Here is an 18,781-nt window from a genome sequence, read left to right as displayed (position 1 = left end):
ACACATTTTCCAAGTTACTAAAGAACTGAATTATTACTATTACCCTTTTAATAAATGTTTTGTTCTACCTACTCTGAATTCCAAAGTAATTTTATTGTAAATGCAGCATTAGAAACAGCATTTATTCTGCTGCTTTAGGCCCAATCCCTTCTCAGAAATAATTAAATCTATGCAGTGGTGATTACAGATTAAAATAAGCAATATATATATGTATTCAAAATACACTTTATGTGTTTACGATAGAAACAGCTATACTAACGTCCTTTTCTCAAGATTTATACAATTATTCCTGCCATTAGCTTTTCTCTGCCTTATAGTTGGATCGTTCATTGGTTCAGGAAGCCTTTCTTGGGATGGAAAATGAGTAGATAATGCTGGTTGTCCTATATGCAGCCACAGAGCTTCGCCCCCCCAGGTGGAACAACATTTCTCCAAAACAATTACACGGATGACAAGAGGCATTGGCTATATTGATTTGCTTATGCTAAAAGTTGTGACTATGACAGTTCCCATTCGTAAGGCACCACAAACACATAATAATTGGCGTTTATGGAAACTGAAAAAGAATTCCAGAAGTTTAGTTGTTTTTGTGCGTTTAAATCTTGAAATGAAAGAAAAAAAAGGGCAGATCTGGGTTTAACGGTCTAAAACGCTGGAGAGCAGAATTACTGTTTTGCCTTTGCGGTGGATTAAACACAGATTATATATCTACATCATTATAATACATCTACTAAGGGTGACAAAATTTAGGAGCTGAAAAGTGTGACCATCAGTGAAGTTTAAAAAACACAAAGTTTTGGATAGCCCCACATTTCTTTCTTCTGTCTCTAGACAAGTAAAAAATCGTCAAATAGAGAGCTCAGGACCCACATACCTTCTAAGCATCAGTTTGGGATTCTTGGCTACATACTGCTCCATCAGTTCTAAGAATAATGTCCGCATGATATCTGTGTAGTACTCCAGCTTCCCATGCAACGCAACTGTCAGTAAGGAGGCAAAGTAGAGTTTTTCTCGGGCAGAGAAGTCCTTTTGGCTTTCCAGGGTGTGAATGAACTGAAAAACAGATAGAGAATAAGGTGACCAACTTAATTTACCGAGTCGCTTCCAAGTCGTACATGTTTACTGGAACAGCAGTGTGGTGTCAGACAGTGTATAACCAGCAAGTGCTGGCAAGCAAATTTGATGGGCCGAACGGTACTCATCTGCCATCACTTTCTATGTAATATAAACTATGGCCATGGCTATATGCAGAACCCAAGGAGGATACAACTTTAAACAAGATGAGTGAAATTGATTACAAAACCTCAAGATTTGCAAATCAGGAGGCGTAGCAACTTTATATAGTCGTTTTTTTTAAACATACCAGATATTGCTGCCTCAATGTGAAGTAATACTTACAATAATGAGGAAAGATTTACTGTTGAGGAGATTTGAAAACTGGTTGAGGGCCTGCTCCACAGTTTGTCTTCTGGCCTCAGGAATATCAAGCATCCCAGTTATCATGACATCCTTTTCTCCATCTTTAGAAGGCAGGAAGAACACCCTGTCCGTGTAAGTTTTGTATCCCAAAACAGGGATCCCTGCTTCATTGAGGTCGCTGGTATGATCTTCCATCTCAATCATTAGATCTGGAAAACCCAAGTATTATTAAGGAAGGATTATAGGAACGTACTACGCTTCTACGCACAGTGCCATAGTAAAAAAATATAAGTGTTTAGAGAAAGGCTTGTATAATAAGTGCATTCAATACATTTTTGTTTTGTCTCAGTATGATCAGTAATTGTCCACTTCAAAAGGACAAAACAGCACAAGTAACAACTTCCACTATAATTCTGCACTAGATTTATTTGGGATACTATAAAAATATTTTGCAAATACACCAGGATGAGACAGCTACATTTCTTAAAATCATATTACTTTGGGGTTTACTCACTAAAGCAGACATTGCCAAGAATAATGGTTTCAACTCCCTGATTTCACTATGCAAAGTCCAATCAATGAGGTGGCGTGAGGAATCTCATTGATTCCAATAGGTTTCCTACGGGCCATATGACCTATCCTTAATAATGTAAAAACAAGTCAGGGAGCCTGCTTTACTGAACAAACCCCACTGTGTTACGGTTTTAGACACACTCATCTAATTACACCACAGAGAAGTGCATGTTTTCCTTAGTAAAAACAGGTGTTAACTACCTGTGAATTCCTTCTTGCATCGCTCTCTCACACTCTCCTCCAATCCTTCCAGCTGCAGCTTGACTTTTTCATACTCCCTCTCTGCCTGTTGGCTCTTCCGCCTACAAAATTAGAAGAGATAATAAAAACAAACTTGCAGTGTTAAAAAAAAAAAAAAAAAGTTTCATATTTACGGTCTGAAAATTTGCTTCTTGAGACAACTATTCCTGTGATAGTTTAGACGTGTACAAGCGATAATTGTGTCGGCTACTGCCTTAACTTAGTCCCAAAGAACATTTTTTTTTTAATATGAGAAGGAAGACATAAATTTAACCCCTCACCTGTAGCAGTATATTGAAATTGCTATAATCAAAATCATTGGAATGAGAACAACCGGAATGATTATGTGAAGAGGAATTGCGGCCGATTGTCCATATTCAACCTTTCCCAGGATCCATTCTCGCTTTCCAAATTTAACCTGTAAATCAAAACACAATGACAGAAGCGTTCAGAAGCCGCTCCTTTGAAAAGTGGCTTGATGGCATACTGCAGAAAGAGTCCTACTATTACCGACATACAAGTCCAAACAGCAATTTCTATGGATCAGTAGTAGGTGCACTAGTGCTCTGATGCCAAAGGATGCTGTATTTAGCAAGTTTCGTGGGTGCAGGTGGCAGCGGTTAAGTTTAAAAAGGTAACGGAATGACGGACCAGAATGTGCTAGATTGTGTAATGAAAGATCTAGGGAATTATGTAAACATCCTACACCAAATACATATAAGCAAGATTTGCCCAGAACTTTACTATCCAGGAATGAAACCAAGTTACAAAACTGTCAAGCAACACGCATCTTTTTCAAAATTGATTTCACTTATCAGATGGAGACAGATGCAGGAAACGACATACTATGAACTCGGGCAGGTTGTTGGTAGTGTCTCTCTTGTGGCGCCTCCTCGGCTGTGGTTGTTCTTCCGGGGGCACACAGTACAGGTCGGTGGAGGTAAGAGTAGTTATCACGCAGAGGCCCTCGCCCACAAACGCCTTTGCCTCTTCTTTTGTCATTGCAGCATTGAGGTCAGTCCCCTAAAAAACACGAGCGTTAGTATAAGGGTAACCGAAATCTGAAATACAGCAGTAGGCATGAGTACATTTCTTTAAAATATTATGTAGATGACAACACAAGATGGAAGCACCTTCACTACAGGCAAAAGAATTGTCCACCTAGGGGGAAAAAAAGGAAAAAAACTAAACAAAGATGTGTTTGTGTCTCTTCTGAATCCTATATAGTGGTTAATTCAACATTACATTATATAGCTTCATTTTCATGACAAGGAGAGGTGTAGAGAGTTGTCACTAGTCTTAGATACATAGTAACTGGTTGATTTAAAACGTTCAGTTTTTAACCGACAACCCCTTGGACATTTACATTTTCAGCTATATTGTTTGACTGTAGAGAAAGTCTACCAAACAGGTTGCGCAAATGGTATGATATCTGCGTGAACCAGTAATCAGAACAGGAACACCTAAACATGGTGCGGACATACTCACTAAACAAAGTATAAAACACATGTGCAGAATTACCTTACAAACCATTCTAAACATACAAAGAAAAAACGGCTTCATTATGTGGACACTAGGGGGCGTTATGACTAAACAAATACAAACGTTCTTCGGCTTTCCCTGTATAATAAGAACAACCATTTCACATTTTGCTTTGGGGTTCATTTTCGGGGATTAAAAGAAAGCACGAGATATAGTGTGATGAAGAAGTAAACCAGAATTTCCTAAAAATAACAAGTTCACAGACTGTTTCTATTCTTACTAAATAACAGCATGCTGTGTATACGCATATACAAATGTCCTAGACGTAAACCTAGACAGAAAAAAAAATCATTACAATCCTAAATCAACAGAAGATTAGATGAACGAATCCTGCTCATTTACTGAAGACAGTCAAAAAGGTTACGCATCCCTTCTTATTTCATATAATAATCTAAATAAAACGTACAGACATCCAAACTTTCATAGTCTCTGTTTAAAAAACGTATGCCAGAGAGCAGCGACCTGCGAAACCAAGCCAGTTACCTTTGCATTAATCAGGTTGTTCACTTGCTTCTTGATGCCGTCTGTAAAATTCTCAAAAGTGGGATCAGGAACGTAATTGAACGACAGTTCGCCCGTCTGCAAAGGTGACTCAAACCTATCCATTTTAATCACTGTAATGACCTCCGAGTTCAGGTAATTTTCTGGCACGCTGGGAGAGGAGAATATCAGCACGGTGTCGCTGACTTTTTCAAGGATATCTTCCTGTCTTATCTGGAAGGAACAAGAACAATACTGTGATTTCTAGAAGGATCTGTAAGACACCTACGCTTTCCAGCTATAAATAGTACTAAACTATTTAGAAACCCAAATAAAAAGCGGAAACACACTTATTATTTAGCGGCCACAATTCTCAGATTGTACGGTTCAGCAATTTATCACATTTAAGATTAAACAACATGCATGTACACAGGTGAGTAAGAAGCAAATATTCACTAATCCAAGATTTTGTGGGTAAAACGAACTAAATTTACCCCACCTTATAAAGGAACCCCCAACACCAGAGTTAAGCCTCTACTGAAAGATGTGCCGCACACTCTGTACGTGGAAAGGGCCTGATGTTTTCGGGAAAAGTCAATTACCGTATTGGGCCGAATATAGGCTGCACTTTTTCCCCCCTACTTTAAGTCTTTAAAGTGGGGGTGCGGCCTATATTCGGGGTCTAGCGCCCGACGCCCGGGACATGCAGTTCAGGGCGCCGGGCAGGCAGCGGGGTTAGGATACAGATCCCCCGCAGCGGTGCAGGGGACCTGTATCCTACTCTCTGATACGCTCAGACAGCCTCCCCTGCTCCCCTGTCTAAGCGCATCACGCAGATGTTCACTGGCTGCAGAGATGCGCGTAAACCACCTCTGCTGCCGGCACGTCTGCACGATGATTGTTAAAGCACACCGTGCAGACGTGCCGGCAGCAGAGGTTGTTTACGCGCATCGCCTCAGCCGGTGAACGTCCACGCGATGCGTTTTACCTCTACCCCCAAGACTTACCAGAGCAGACTCCCGGGTGTGTTGCGGGGCCGGTGGGGGACATCTACGCAATACGCGTATACAACTTCCTGTGCCGGCCCCGGGAGTTGTATACGCATATTGCAGAGTGGCAGCATATCGGGGGGGGGGGGAACAACAACAGAGTGGCAGCATATCTCGGGGGGCACAGAGTGGCAGCATATCTCGGGGGGGACAGAGTGGCAGCATATCTCGTGGGGTGGGGCAGAGTGGCAGCATATCTCGAGGGTGGGGCAGAGTGGCAGCATATCTCGGGGGTGGGGACAGAGTGGCAGCATATCTCGGGGGTGGGTGCAGAGCGGCAGCATATCTCGGGGGTGGGGGGTGCAGAGTGGCAGCATATCTCGGGGGTGGGGGGTGCAGAGTGGCAGCATATCTCGGGGGTGGGGGGTGCAGAGTGGCAGCATATCTCGGGGGTGGGGGGTGCAGAGTGGCAGCATATCTCCGGGGTGGGGGTGCAGAGTGGCAGCATATCTCGGGGGTGGGGGGTGCAGAGTGGCAGCATATCTCGGGGGTGGGGGGTGCAGAGTGGCAGCATATCTCGGGGTGGGGGGTGCAGAGTGGCAGCATATCTCGGGGGTGGGGGGTGCAGAGTGGCAGCATATCTCGGGGGTGGGGGGTGCAGAGTGGCAGCATATCTCGGGGGTGGGGGGTGCAGAGTGGCAGCATATCTCGGGGTGGGGGGTGCAGAGTGGCAGCATTTCTCGGGGGTGGGGACAGAGTGGCAGCATATCTCGGGGGTGGGGACAGAGTGGCAGCATATCTCGGGGGTGGGGGGTGCAGAGTGGCAGCATATCTCGGGGGTGGGGGGTGCAGAGTGGCAGCATATCTATTACAAAAAAGTTTTTCTTTAAAAAAAAAAAAAGCACCAAACTTTTAGGGTGCGGCCTATATTCGGGTGCGGCCTATATCCGAGTCAATACGGTATATGGGCATTTCCACTCCATGAAACACAGATGACTAAATGAAGGCTTACATATCTGGACTCCGATCCACTCGCTTGTCTCTTTTCCCTTCTAGACGGCAATTTAGCAATCATACTGAAATTCTGCACAAGATTAAATCCCGAGCCGGATATTGTAATATTTCTTCCTCCACTAGAACAAAAATAAAAATGATTGTTATTTTTTCATTTCAACATATTAGACATGTCTTTCTATTGAAGAATGCATGCGTAATCTGAATATCATTTTCTTCTCTTTAATCACCCGACTTCCCTTGCATACAGTATAAGAGTGTATAGAAATACAGCTTCACAAAGTGACAAATGATCTTACAAAGCCTACGCAAGACTGCAAGACACCTCTCTACACTGCTGGCTTGTGATAGAGAGCGCGGGCCAAAAAATCTGCATAATAATGATCCCCAAATCAATAATGAAATCGTGAATAGGACAAGGACCATGAAGAGCTTTCTGGAGTGACGAGACGGAAGATGTCTGCGATTTGCTTTGGGAAATTAGATGGATATCAAATTGAAAGCAAAACACAAGCTGCTGCGTCACGGGGTTAACAATGGCACTCGTTTGTGAAGATAAGATAGAATGGAACACCGCCATATTCCGGAATAGCAAGATAAAGAAAGATACTAATGGTTATGAATGGCAGTTACAACATTTAGGGGATTTACCCGAGTCCCAGGTTACTCAGCAGAGAATGCATATCAGCAGCATGTTGGCAACCTCCATTACGGTAAATGACGAGCGGGGAGGTAAGTTGTTGGGCAAGGAACCTCTCCTAGAAGGCTTTCTAACATTAACGGGTGACACGCTGAAAATAGAGCAAAACAAAGATATCGGAATACCTTGCAAAGCTTTTGTCCGGAATAAACTGTAAAATGACGGGATTAGGTTTGTAGGAGAACTTGCCAGCTCCTTTCTCTGTGTCGTTCCCATAAAACAGCTTAACCTTGACATCGCCCTCTTTCACGCCGGGTTCGCTAACGCAAACAATTTCTTCACCAAACGTAATGCTTGAGGAAAAAGAAAAAAAAGACAGTTTAAGAATGCTGATGGGGGGGGGGTAATCGTCAGATACCACTTGGCAACAAAGTGCATTAATACCTTCAGACAGTGCATAGCAGCAGCAATACCGTACCAGACAATACATATGTGCAGCCATGATGCCTCCGGCCCTCCGCTGACACATCTAAGCCAGCCTGTCAGGGAACCATATGCCAGCATATGCCAGATAAAGTGCCCTTATAGTTAACTGGGCTAATTCTATGTAAATGAGCTGCACAGGAACACTTCACAAATAATACTTCACCTCAATGTGGCTAATGCTCTTACTAATTTACGGGCCAAATGTTTGGAGCAATTAGCTTAGCTGGTTTGTTTGATTTATGATTAGAGAATATAATTATTATTTGCAAAATAACCAACAGGAAGATAACCCGATGTAATGCAGGGAGCTGGAAAAGCACATTAAAAGTATACACTTTATACGCTTAGGGAGCCGTTAACATTTGTCATTAGGAGGAAGCATGGCTTTCAATAAGCAGACTGTGGAGTCAGTGGAACACGCTAAACATCAGAACACTTACTCTAAAGGCAGGAATGATCACACCTAGAGTTTTTTTGATATACCTACACATTGCTTTTTTATGAGATGAAAGATTGTTTTTAACCAAAAAAAAACACAGCCTTTGACCCCAACGTTTACCATCAAATAGATTGCTGCCTCCTACTCCATATCATCAAGACAAGTTGGCTTTATAAACTTCAGGTTACCCGTTTGATTTTCATGTCAGATAAGTTGTTTTTCCTCTATGCACTATGCAAGATGATCATTTTTGGGTAGAGCAATCAGCCTGATCATTTCCATTAATTGCACCAAAACTGGACAAACTTTATACCTTAACCCCTTCAGACTGCAAGCCAAACAATTACATATTCTGTTTTCAAGGGGATTGAAGTCTTAAACAGTCAACAAAGACTTACTTCAGAAAACATTTTGAATGTTTTTATCAACGCACAATATATGTTTATATAGAATCAATGGCAATATTTGTGTTTCAGTTATTGAAACGCAAATAGTGCAATTGATTCTGAACAAAATAACAAAAGGAACATGATATTTACAAACTGATGTTTAACCCCTTAAGGACAATGGGCGGTCCCTAAACCCTTTGAAAACAATGAATTTTGAGCCCATGTACGGGCTTTGTCATTAAGGGGTTACAAAAGTGATGAACTCAAAGCTCCTTATATCTGGTCAGATAACACTGCAGCTGACTTCAGCCGTACAGCCCTTGTTGCATGTGCAGAGGTGAACTTTAGTTTCTGTAGTATTGGCAGACCCTTCTTCGGATTTAAAAGGGAATTGAAAATCACGGAGCATTCGTTCCTAATCACTGTGCATATCTCCAGGCAGAGCTTCGAAATACAACAGGGACATCTGGAACAAATTGGCAACTTCTCCGGCACAGCTTGAAGCCAAAGAGAGAAGTAACCCTTTCATGAATGCTGCGTTCCGGGTAGTAACCGACCCTTGCACTAACTTCTAGCTAGTCATTAAAAACCAGCTGCCATTTAAAAAGTGTATTTGCAAAATACAGCTCTAAATAATTGTAGATTTTTTTCCCCTGTATCTTCAGAAAAGGTATGTGACAGGCTCAATCAATGTACATCAAGATCCTACACATAGTTGGAAAATGTGTCCTCGAGTCAAAGAAAAGAAATGGAACATTCTGCGTTGAAACGGGTTTGATCATGAATGGAAGTTCCCTGCATTATTAAGAAGAGGCTCTCCCTATAACAGTTCTGTTACTGTTCGTTCAAAAACCTGAAAGTTTGCTTAAAATGTATCCCGCTGAATGGAACAACAACATTACCGACACCGATCACAGACACAAAGGTCTATTAAACCATGAGGTAGAAGTAGCAAGTAATGTTATTGTCTTCTCCTCTTAACCTGAATCCTGTAGATGCTGCCATGCAGGAATATTTTATTGAGCTAGTCATTTCTTGCCTCTTAAAAGAGTAAGAGACTATAGTCTAAGCTAATGCAACATGCAGTAGGTTCGCCCAATAGATAAGACAAGTACCGGCTGGTAGAATTTTTTTTCTTTACCCCCATGCCTCCGGGCATATCAGTGATTAGGTTTAATGTGGTATTTCTAGGGAGTTTTTTAATATATACATTGCTCCATTTCCATGGTACATGAACCGGGAAATGCCACATGCTCATGTATTGCTTACTTACACATTACAGGCTACATCACCGAGCATCACTCTGATGTCATGCTTGGATCCGGTCATTAGATGGAAACCCGTTATTGTTATGTAAGTGCCACCGGCTAGCAAACCTTCAGTTGGTTTTATATCAGTAGGCTCTGGGTCCTGAATGAGAAAAAGAAGAAAACATTAGGTTTTTTTTTTGTTATATATATATATATATATATATATATATATATATATATATATATATATATATATATATAATTTAAGCGTCAAAGAGATTGCAAAAAGAACCTGATACTTACGGCATCATGAGCTACCTCATTATCAAAATGGCACAAAAGACATTTTGCTGTCTACCATTACTGTACACTTTCCATAAATATGTACGGTTACAGCTGGTGTTTTTGGCTGCATCATATTGACAAAATGTTGGCAACACATAAAACAAAAGCCTGCAAATCATGGCTTGCACCAGCCCTGGAGTACACGGTATATGATTAATGCATTTCCATACCCACAAAACAAGGCATTCACATGGACTCCACAATGAGCTGACCAGAGGACTGTTACGCAGGAAACACCCTGGGCTGCCAATAATGCATTACGCATCAGCTAAACCCAGCTGGCAGGTAGAAGCGAGAGCAGGATGGTTTTACCGCGTATGCACAGCTTGTTATGAAGCACGAACTCTACTTCTGGTCTGCTCACTGATCTGGAGTTTTAAAATCATAAGATGGAACAGTGACCGGAAGGCACACAGAGAAAGACACTGCCTGCTGTGGTGGGGCAGTTACTGATAATAACACCTCAGTCCATTGATCTATGTTAGAATAAGTAGTTTTCCTATTCCTAATTAGTCTAAGAAGAAAAATATGAAGAGGAAATAGGAAACAGATTATGCTACGCTACTCAAACTTTAGCTTTAAAAGAAAACAAAATTACATGTCCTCGCCTAAGATTACATTATTGATATGTAGATATTGCAAAATGAGTGCATTATTGGGTAGGAAAATATAAAGATACAGATAAATGGGCTTAGATGTTAGGTTTATAGGAAGCCCTGGATATAGAAAATGTTTGATAAAAAAAGCTCATTATAGGATGCAACACACGGAACCAAGAAAAAAAATCCGACAGAAGCTGTGAGCATTTCCAAAAGGGCAGATGTCAGCTTTGATCTGCCGCTACCGTGCCAAAGAGAATCAGAAATTCCACACTTCCTGTACGCGTTCGGCAGACGGCCAAGAAAGTGCACAGCTTGCTGGTACCACCATCTGAAGATGACAGTATCCTTTAACACAAAGGAGGCACACAGCTCCGATCGGAAGAGGAGGCTGTGCCGCCGTGTCAGCATCAGTCTGCAGCTCACATCCTCATTTGCATTGCCTGCAGTCATGACACAAGCAGAGGAAGAGTCTCTGCAACCGAAATTGGGTAATCGCAAACGACTCCTGCATGATACTTGGGTGTCTTTCCTCAGAAACGTCAGGAGACAGAAAACGATAACCGTTCACAAATGTGATAGACTCGAGAGATACAATTACCCATTCAACTATGATTTAATTCACCCTATTCTCATTTGGAATCAATGAATTCTTAATTCATACCCATCTCAAGAATATGCCGGGAAGATGCTCTGAAAGTAACCTGCTTTCTGTAGCAATATGACAGCGAACCAAGACCATGCATTACTTCCATGGTATATGCATCTATTAACCAGGGTGATGGCACATTATCCTGTGACTCTTTAAACAATGCAGATGTAAACCCATGTTTGGTGTATATTTAGTGCTTTTACTGTACAGAAATCAAGGATTCATAATAATAATAATATGATGCACTGTGGTTTAAACACTCACCTGGTAGATAAAGGTAAGAACATCTGGAGATGCCCCGTGCTTCTCTTTTATTTGTATTTGTATATTTCCTGACGTGGGTTCAGGGACACTTCCAACTATACACACAACTCTGCAGGGGGGGAAAAAGCATGACACATGGCTGTACATAGAAACCACTCCCTACCAATATATGTAATTAGATACACAGAATTAATAAAGGACATAAGTACAGGGTTAATGATAAGAATCAGTGTAAACTGTGTACTCGCCTACTACAAGAGGCGCTCAAAAGCTTGTTTCGTTGGCCAGGTAAGAGTACCGAATGAGAACCTGGCTTTACTATTCCTCATCGACGGCTGAGCTCTATGCAGCATTTCAGCATGCTCTGCTTATGGCAGCCTTCCCCAAGATCCAAGTACAAACGACTGGTACTATGCAAGGGATTTCCATTACTGAATTAGATTTTACTACAGCAAGACACTGACAACGCTACATCTCACATGTCTCCTATGAAGCAGGAGGTGCTAGCTTATTAGCAGCTCAGCGCCGGACCACTGACAGACTAGAATGTTACACGTTTAAAGGCGCGAGCTTGCAGATCCGTGTCATGTCTCACACCGAGACACTCTATTAACGTATTCCTGACAGAAAGAAGGTTTTTAGAAATCTGTTGTTGGAAATACCAGAACACGTAAGCATATACGTTTACCTGCAAAGATAGAGCTATTATTTTATATTGTTCTGCTAGGAGGTTTACATCAGTCATTCGCGGGTGGATTGGTCCACGGAAAAGCAGGACAATGCAAGCTTTATTGGAGGGACATTTACGGATTGCACTTAAAAATATTCAATCCGAAAAGCATATGGAAATAAAAGTGTGGCAGTGGATTTGCATCTTGGGAGTACACGCAAGGAAAGGAACCATGGCTTTAACATCCAAAGAGACTTAAATCCCAGTTGCCAGCACTAGAAAAAGGAGTCTATCCTTAATATGAACATACAATGTGAATTATCAACAGGAAACGGAAGTTCTGAAACCTTGTATTTTCTAAGAAATATCTCAATTGGGAATGGGAATGATATAATATACTTTTTTCTTCTGCAGATGCTAAGTAAAGCAAGGCAAAGGCTGCTGCCCCACATACCTGGTAGAAACAGAGTATAACTCCTTCACAAATCGGCATGGGACATCAGCAACCTTTATTTCTTCCACATCTTCAGGTCTTACTCCCAAATTTGACCCCATTATTGTCAGGAAAATACTACCCTTCAACGGAGCAGATTTTGGCTCAAACTACAAAAACATAAAACAATCAGGATTAGTAACAATTTATACAATACCTGGACATATTTCCCATGTAGCCTTCTAGCCATGTAAGCTGCTGAGGCAGCCCCAGAAGTTTAATGGTTGTTTCGCAGACTACTATTATTACATTTTATTTATATAACAGATCTTCTTACATTACAAACATAGAACATGACAACACTAGGACCGACAGACTAAGATTAGGTAAAGAGACCCCCCTGCTGAGGAACGAATACATCAACATAATGCAGAGGACTCAAATCCTGTACATTACCCAACAACTGCCACCTATACCCAAATATACGTTATTTCACAAGATTTCCCATTATGTGTGATCTGGCCATGCTGTGAACTTAGGTGCCACTCATGCCTTTAACTATGTTAACCTCCGTTATAAAGTACCATAACTCCAAAACCTATCATTATCTCCTATAAGCACAGGCATTCCTCATATGATGCCTCTCAAAGAGTTTAATATTGATCATTTCCTATATGAATTTGCAATGTCACTTGCCTTGTTACCTTTATTAGGAATACTAAGGCATCACCGTTTAATTCCTTGTAATGTTATTAAATAAAATTTAAAAAAAAAAATCTAACTCAGCTGCGTGATTTCTACTACAAATATATCTATCATCCAAAGACAAGCTGAAAGCCTTTAATACAATCTGCATCTACAGGTCTGCAAGCATTCATCATAAAAATCAGCACACATAGCTAGAAAATGACTGTGCTGGCGATGCTGACTTAAGGCAACATAAACAAGGCAATGCAGACATCACCTGGGACGGGAAGGATTATTTATATGCAGTCGGAGCGCAGCCAGAGAGGAGACTCTGCGGTGCTCTACGCTTGTTCCTTCAGCTACGGGTATTGATTTGTTTCAAATTAAGCATAAGAACATCTACAGAAAACCAAAAAATCCCTAAAAATGTAACAAAAATACGACGCCTTATTTCCATCTACTACACGGCATTCTCTTTTAACCCTTAACAGGATTACTGGAGTGCTACATAATGTTCTTTGTTACAGCAGTGGCCCTCAGGGAATCCAGATATACGGGAGACATGTTATTACTATATTAAAGGACTAGTCCATTCTTACATCCGTGATGACAGGAGCCGGACACTCCGAGGCAGGGGTTTCTTTGCACATGTCCCTGTAAACACACTTGTTGTTGCACCAGACGCACATATACTCGGGTTCAGCGGCGAGACATAAGCTGCAATCACTCCTTCCAAAAAAGCAGTTGTAAAGATTTACTAAAAATAAAAAAGGAGAGAACAATGAGCTTTAAGATAATATACACTTATGATGCTGAAAGGGCTCAGCAGGTAACTACAGATACATTTTCAATGGTTTTCTCTTGGGTACCTTCTCCAAGGTTACTATAACAGGAAGAGAGCCAAAAGCCCTTTCCACAAGCAATGTTAGCTCTGCTAGCAAGACTGATCATCACTGTAGGCCGCCTCTCACATGCCATAGGGGAAATCAGGCTATCATAGCCACCCTATGCAATCATATATACTTACACACTACAGCCCCAAAGAGGCATTAAAGGGGGAGACGAGCCTCAACAGCCTGGAAATAGTAAGTGAGAATGTACAGAATGTATATGTATTCATCTTTTGTGAGACTGTCTGAGAAATAATCAGACAGCTATTTTAATGACAATCTGAATACTATTTTTAAAACGTAGGTCCTGCTATTTCCCATTTTTGCCGACACTTACAAAGGTTGCCAAAACCACGTAAAAGAAAGAGAAATAAAGATGAGGTCAGGTGTATGACCGGGATGAGATTTCCTCTCCAGTTCACCCTGGAGGTTGTGAAGAGGGAGTGCTTTACGTGAAGCTTTGAAAACTTCACGTTACGGGTCTTCCGTTCATCAACTTTACATTTGTATCAAAAATGCACACATACCATTCAGTTTGCTGTCAATCTTCTTTTCATTCACTTTTATGTAAATATCCAGAGGAACAATTTCTTTATCTTGAACAGGGAACTAAAAAAACACAAATAAATAGCACACCATTGTTATACCCTAAACCTGTATTTGCTATGCAAATATATATATATATACATATATATATATATATTATATATATATATATATATATATATATATATATATATATATATATATACACACATACACACATCTCTAGGTATACTGCAGACACACTGCTCACAAGACGCATTAAATTACCATAACTTTAAAGCCATGATCTGAGAGATTCAGTCCGTTTTAAGGACAATCCTCTGAACCTCACTGGTAATACAGTAAAAACAAGAACACTGTCCAAATGTGTTTGGAGCCGAAGTGAAGGAATGACATCCTGGAAGCAGACACTTGGCAGCCTCGTAAAGGCATGTTTCATGTATAAGACAGTGGAACAGGACAAGCATTCATAAAAGATAACAAGCACTAATGATTCAGAAAATGGAAAACAAAGACGGATATGAAAAGTAGAGTGCATCGGTGATTCCTACAGTCCTTAAATTAATTAGAAAGTGGACACGAAGGAAGCAAAGTGAACAGGAGATATCATTGTAAGAACAATTCCATCAAAAGGGAGAATAAAGATTACATAAAGCGGCACAAATGACATCACTGTTACGCTGTGTTAGGCGGTATGTGGCAGGTAGAATTTTACCTCCGTCACAGTAAAGGGGACGAATTGTATTATACTGGCAGAGTTACAGACTATTTATCTGTTTATTAAATTGCCAGAGTATGCAACAGCAGGATCCTCAACATTCTTGCATACAACATCATCAGGTTGGCTTCTTACACTTCATGTTACATTACACATTAGAGCATGAGAGGGAGTAATACAGTACTGTACATTGTCCCTAAAAACACCCAATTTCCCCACCCTGTACCTAGACTATGGAAGGTGATAACCATGGGAAGCGCCTGTACCTCCCCAGATTGCCTTGGATATTCCAATCAGCTACCAAGTAAGAGCCAAGTGTTGAATATATTATCATCCATGCTTATTGCTAGTACAAAAAATTAACAGCTAATTACTTTATTAAGCGACCATAATATACCCTTTAGAAAATCATTGGAATTTGGAAATATAAAAGGCACTGTGTATATAGTTAAAACTAGCAAGTATGTTTCAAAGATTTGCAAGACTTAGGAACATTAGTTGCTAGAGCCACAATGACGTAATATAACTATTGTAATAGTGAAAATACCTCGGGAATGGAGAGGGAAAACATGCCAGCATCTTCTCTAACAGTAGACTTGAAGTTGAACTCGTCATTACCGGCACTAAAGATGTTACCCTACATTATTGAAAAGGAAAAACAAACAATAAAAGAACAATACATGATTGGCGCTTAGTTAGGGAAGAAATAATCCAGAAAGCCTTGAGAGATAATACACAATAGAATCCTGGAACAGGTTCATCCCGAGTCAGGGAAGCAATGCATTTTAATCCCTACGCTCACAAATCTTACTGGCCTCATGGTTTAGAAATTACATAGTAGTTAACTGATTTTCACAACTCCATTATCACTATAAGGTCTACACTGCAGGATCAAGGCTTTCTTTTCCTCTTTTCAATTTATCATATGTACATTTTGGGGGAATTTCCAAACACACTAACATTCCAGGTAAACATTTACCTGGAAGCGATCAAGGTTCTTCCCCATAAATTTGATGGTGGTTTTATGCTCCATTGGGATCTTCGAGGGGTCAGGCTGATAAAACTGCGGACAGTCATCTTCCTGAAATTTATCAGAGTAAAAAAATGGACATGTTTGAATAAAGAGAAATTGCAACCTTATCCTTGGGAGGTTATACATTTCACATAATTAAACCCAACATTGACGAATACTATAGGCATTGACTATATCACTTTATCCGCAAGCAGATTGGCATGGCTTACCATACTTCCAAACCCCAGTGTTACCAGATATTATTTAAGAAGGTTTTAAAACGTAAACCAAAAGGCTGAATTTCTGTAAATTCCTCTAAAGCAACCAATCTGGTATTTTGCTTAACACAACATGTTACAAATACAAATTCAATCAAACCACGTAGGCTTTTTCCAAAAGCCAGCCCAATGATTGTATCTCTTGCCAAACAAAACAAAAGCCACATTAATCTAAGTATAAAGAGTAAATACATGTCCCATGTACCAAGCTCTACATGCACATGGATATCTACATACAGACTATGATATCAGCGATGCCCTTTCAGCAACCAAGACTATTGCTAGGGTTTAAAAAGAATTAGGAATCCCTAGCCAAGCCCTGTAGGAAAGCATGGACTTTCACAAGACATGACCATTCCAGTGAGTGTATACTAGAAGGGGCAAAATGGGGCTTCATTTCACAGTTTGCTATCCTAACAAAGTTAAAGCAGGCACACAATGAATAGCGCCAGTAATGGGCAGCCCACGAAGAAGAAAACTCACCATTGTTATCACTCCTTCTCCAACCACCTGGAAAGGGGATAAGGTAGGTAGGTTAATAGGTACAGTGGAATAAGTTACTTAAAAGATTAAGGGCATCAACAATTACTCCAATTTAAGGATGTCTGTTCACTACACAAAAAAGGCCTTGAGCTTTAACCACGGATGGCCAAAAATTGTATTAAAATGTACAAGACGCTATAAGACCTGTAGACGAAATCCCAGGTTTGCAAAGTTCAGCCTTTAGGGCCATAGTACCTTCAAAACACAAATTATTATTCATCTGGCTTCTTCATTTGTGTTTTTTTTACTAAAGTACTTTATTTGACGCATGTCTGTGTGCTGCCATTTTGAAATATTTAGCGGCATTAACTATTTAATGGCTATGGCTGTTGGGGGCTAGGAAATACGTTGGAATACGCATGTACATGCACGATCCGTACCACGGTGACTGTGTGTCTTACCATGTCTGGGCCCGTAGGACTATAGTCCACACATGTATGACTATTCACATTCCACTGACATTCCCACTGGCTATTCACACAGGAGATACATCTGGAAACATAAGGCACATCAGGTTATATTATTTCATATTTTAATAAAGCGGAAACAATAGGCAAGTCGTTATTGAAATGCCTAAACAACCAAATCAAAAATGTAATGGGCCACGCTATCCCTTTAAATCAGGCACCAATGCAGCACTCCATATGTTTATTTATGAGGTTTCTATATTTCTTAACAGCAATTTAATAACGTAACAAATGAAATCATTTTACTTACGGTAAGTTTTCAGAGAGATACATTGCCTTTTCACAGTTATAAAATGGATAAGAATAATTTGCAAAAAACACAGGTTCATCTTTCTTGAAGTATAGATTGATAGTAACATTCACATTATCTGCAAGACAAAAACAATGTTTGGCGTTACCTAAATAGCTTAAACAGAACGTAACATAAAGCCAAAAGACTGCTATATCGATCAGATTGTTTTCAAACCACCACCGATGGTTACTTACCGTAGCCTTTTTCTATGGCCGGAGTGGCCTCTGGATGAGGGCATGAAATGGTCCCGTCTTTAAGTACCGCAGCATTAGTTGTACCTCCAAACTCACACATCAACTGGTCCTCGTCTTGTAATGTTATTGAGGGCACCACAGATAAAATAACCTACCCCAGAAAATGACATCATTGCACAGTCAGCGTTCTTTGCAATATCAACTCTTTTCAATATTTTAGTTCCACTAAACTTAACAGATGCAGGTTTTTCACCGTGACAGGATTGTTGGATTACTCAACCAACTTACAAACGTAACCAGCGACGCAAGAACGGACTACTGGAAGATAAAGCTAGAAACGACACATGCAGAGCAACTGGTGCAAATATCCGAACTCAGAGCAAGGAAGATATATCTTCATGAACGATGGTACAGAAATACATGGAATGAGAAACAAGCTGAACTATTTTAGGACTTAATCTTTCCATACAAAGAAAATTGTAGTGCACGGCACACCAGTTAAAGATAAAGATGCTCTTGCTTGCCTTGATCCCAGCTCAGTGTTTTGGAGGCAATGGAGCTCTTTGAAAAGTAGAAATTGGAGCTTTATTACTATCGTTGGTAACATTGTGCAGCCAAAAGGGCAATAAAGCCAATAAACGGAACAAAAAGTTTAAAAAGGGCACAAAAAAGGAGCCTCAGCAACCAGAATAAAAGAACTTTTAATGAATAAATAAAACACAATTTACTG

The 18,781-nt window shown here is 40.5% G+C and overlaps 1 protein-coding gene across 3 annotated transcripts in view; it reads right to left on the bottom strand.

Annotated features, from left to right (window-relative positions):
* Window positions 1-18,781, bottom strand: part of PLXNB2 (plexin B2) — a 96,250-nt gene that overhangs the window by 7,432 nt on the left and 70,037 nt on the right. For all 3 annotated transcript variants that reach the window (XM_053465510.1, XM_053465513.1, XM_053465511.1), the window contains 19 exons: window positions 18,052-18,202; window positions 17,816-17,933; window positions 17,500-17,590; window positions 17,039-17,065; window positions 16,245-16,346; window positions 15,813-15,902; window positions 14,529-14,610; window positions 13,711-13,868; window positions 12,446-12,594; window positions 11,322-11,430; window positions 9,485-9,621; window positions 7,083-7,250; window positions 6,256-6,376; window positions 4,258-4,488; window positions 3,079-3,255; window positions 2,514-2,650; window positions 2,194-2,294; window positions 1,399-1,628; window positions 875-1,053 (listed from right to left, as the gene is read on the bottom strand). In XM_053465510.1, coding sequence (XP_053321485.1) covers window positions 875-1,053; window positions 1,399-1,628; window positions 2,194-2,294; window positions 2,514-2,650; window positions 3,079-3,255; window positions 4,258-4,488; window positions 6,256-6,376; window positions 7,083-7,250; window positions 9,485-9,621; window positions 11,322-11,430; window positions 12,446-12,594; window positions 13,711-13,868; window positions 14,529-14,610; window positions 15,813-15,902; window positions 16,245-16,346; window positions 17,039-17,065; window positions 17,500-17,590; window positions 17,816-17,933; window positions 18,052-18,202 — 2,558 coding nt within the window. The remainder of the gene's footprint in view (window positions 1-874; window positions 1,054-1,398; window positions 1,629-2,193; window positions 2,295-2,513; window positions 2,651-3,078; window positions 3,256-4,257; window positions 4,489-6,255; window positions 6,377-7,082; window positions 7,251-9,484; window positions 9,622-11,321; window positions 11,431-12,445; window positions 12,595-13,710; window positions 13,869-14,528; window positions 14,611-15,812; window positions 15,903-16,244; window positions 16,347-17,038; window positions 17,066-17,499; window positions 17,591-17,815; window positions 17,934-18,051; window positions 18,203-18,781) is intronic.

Source organism: Spea bombifrons, chromosome 4 (assembly GCF_027358695.1).
Source record: "Spea bombifrons isolate aSpeBom1 chromosome 4, aSpeBom1.2.pri, whole genome shotgun sequence".
Classification (NCBI taxonomy): domain Eukaryota; kingdom Metazoa; phylum Chordata; class Amphibia; order Anura; family Pelobatidae; genus Spea; species Spea bombifrons.
This window is presented reverse-complemented; position numbering and strand designations above follow the sequence as displayed.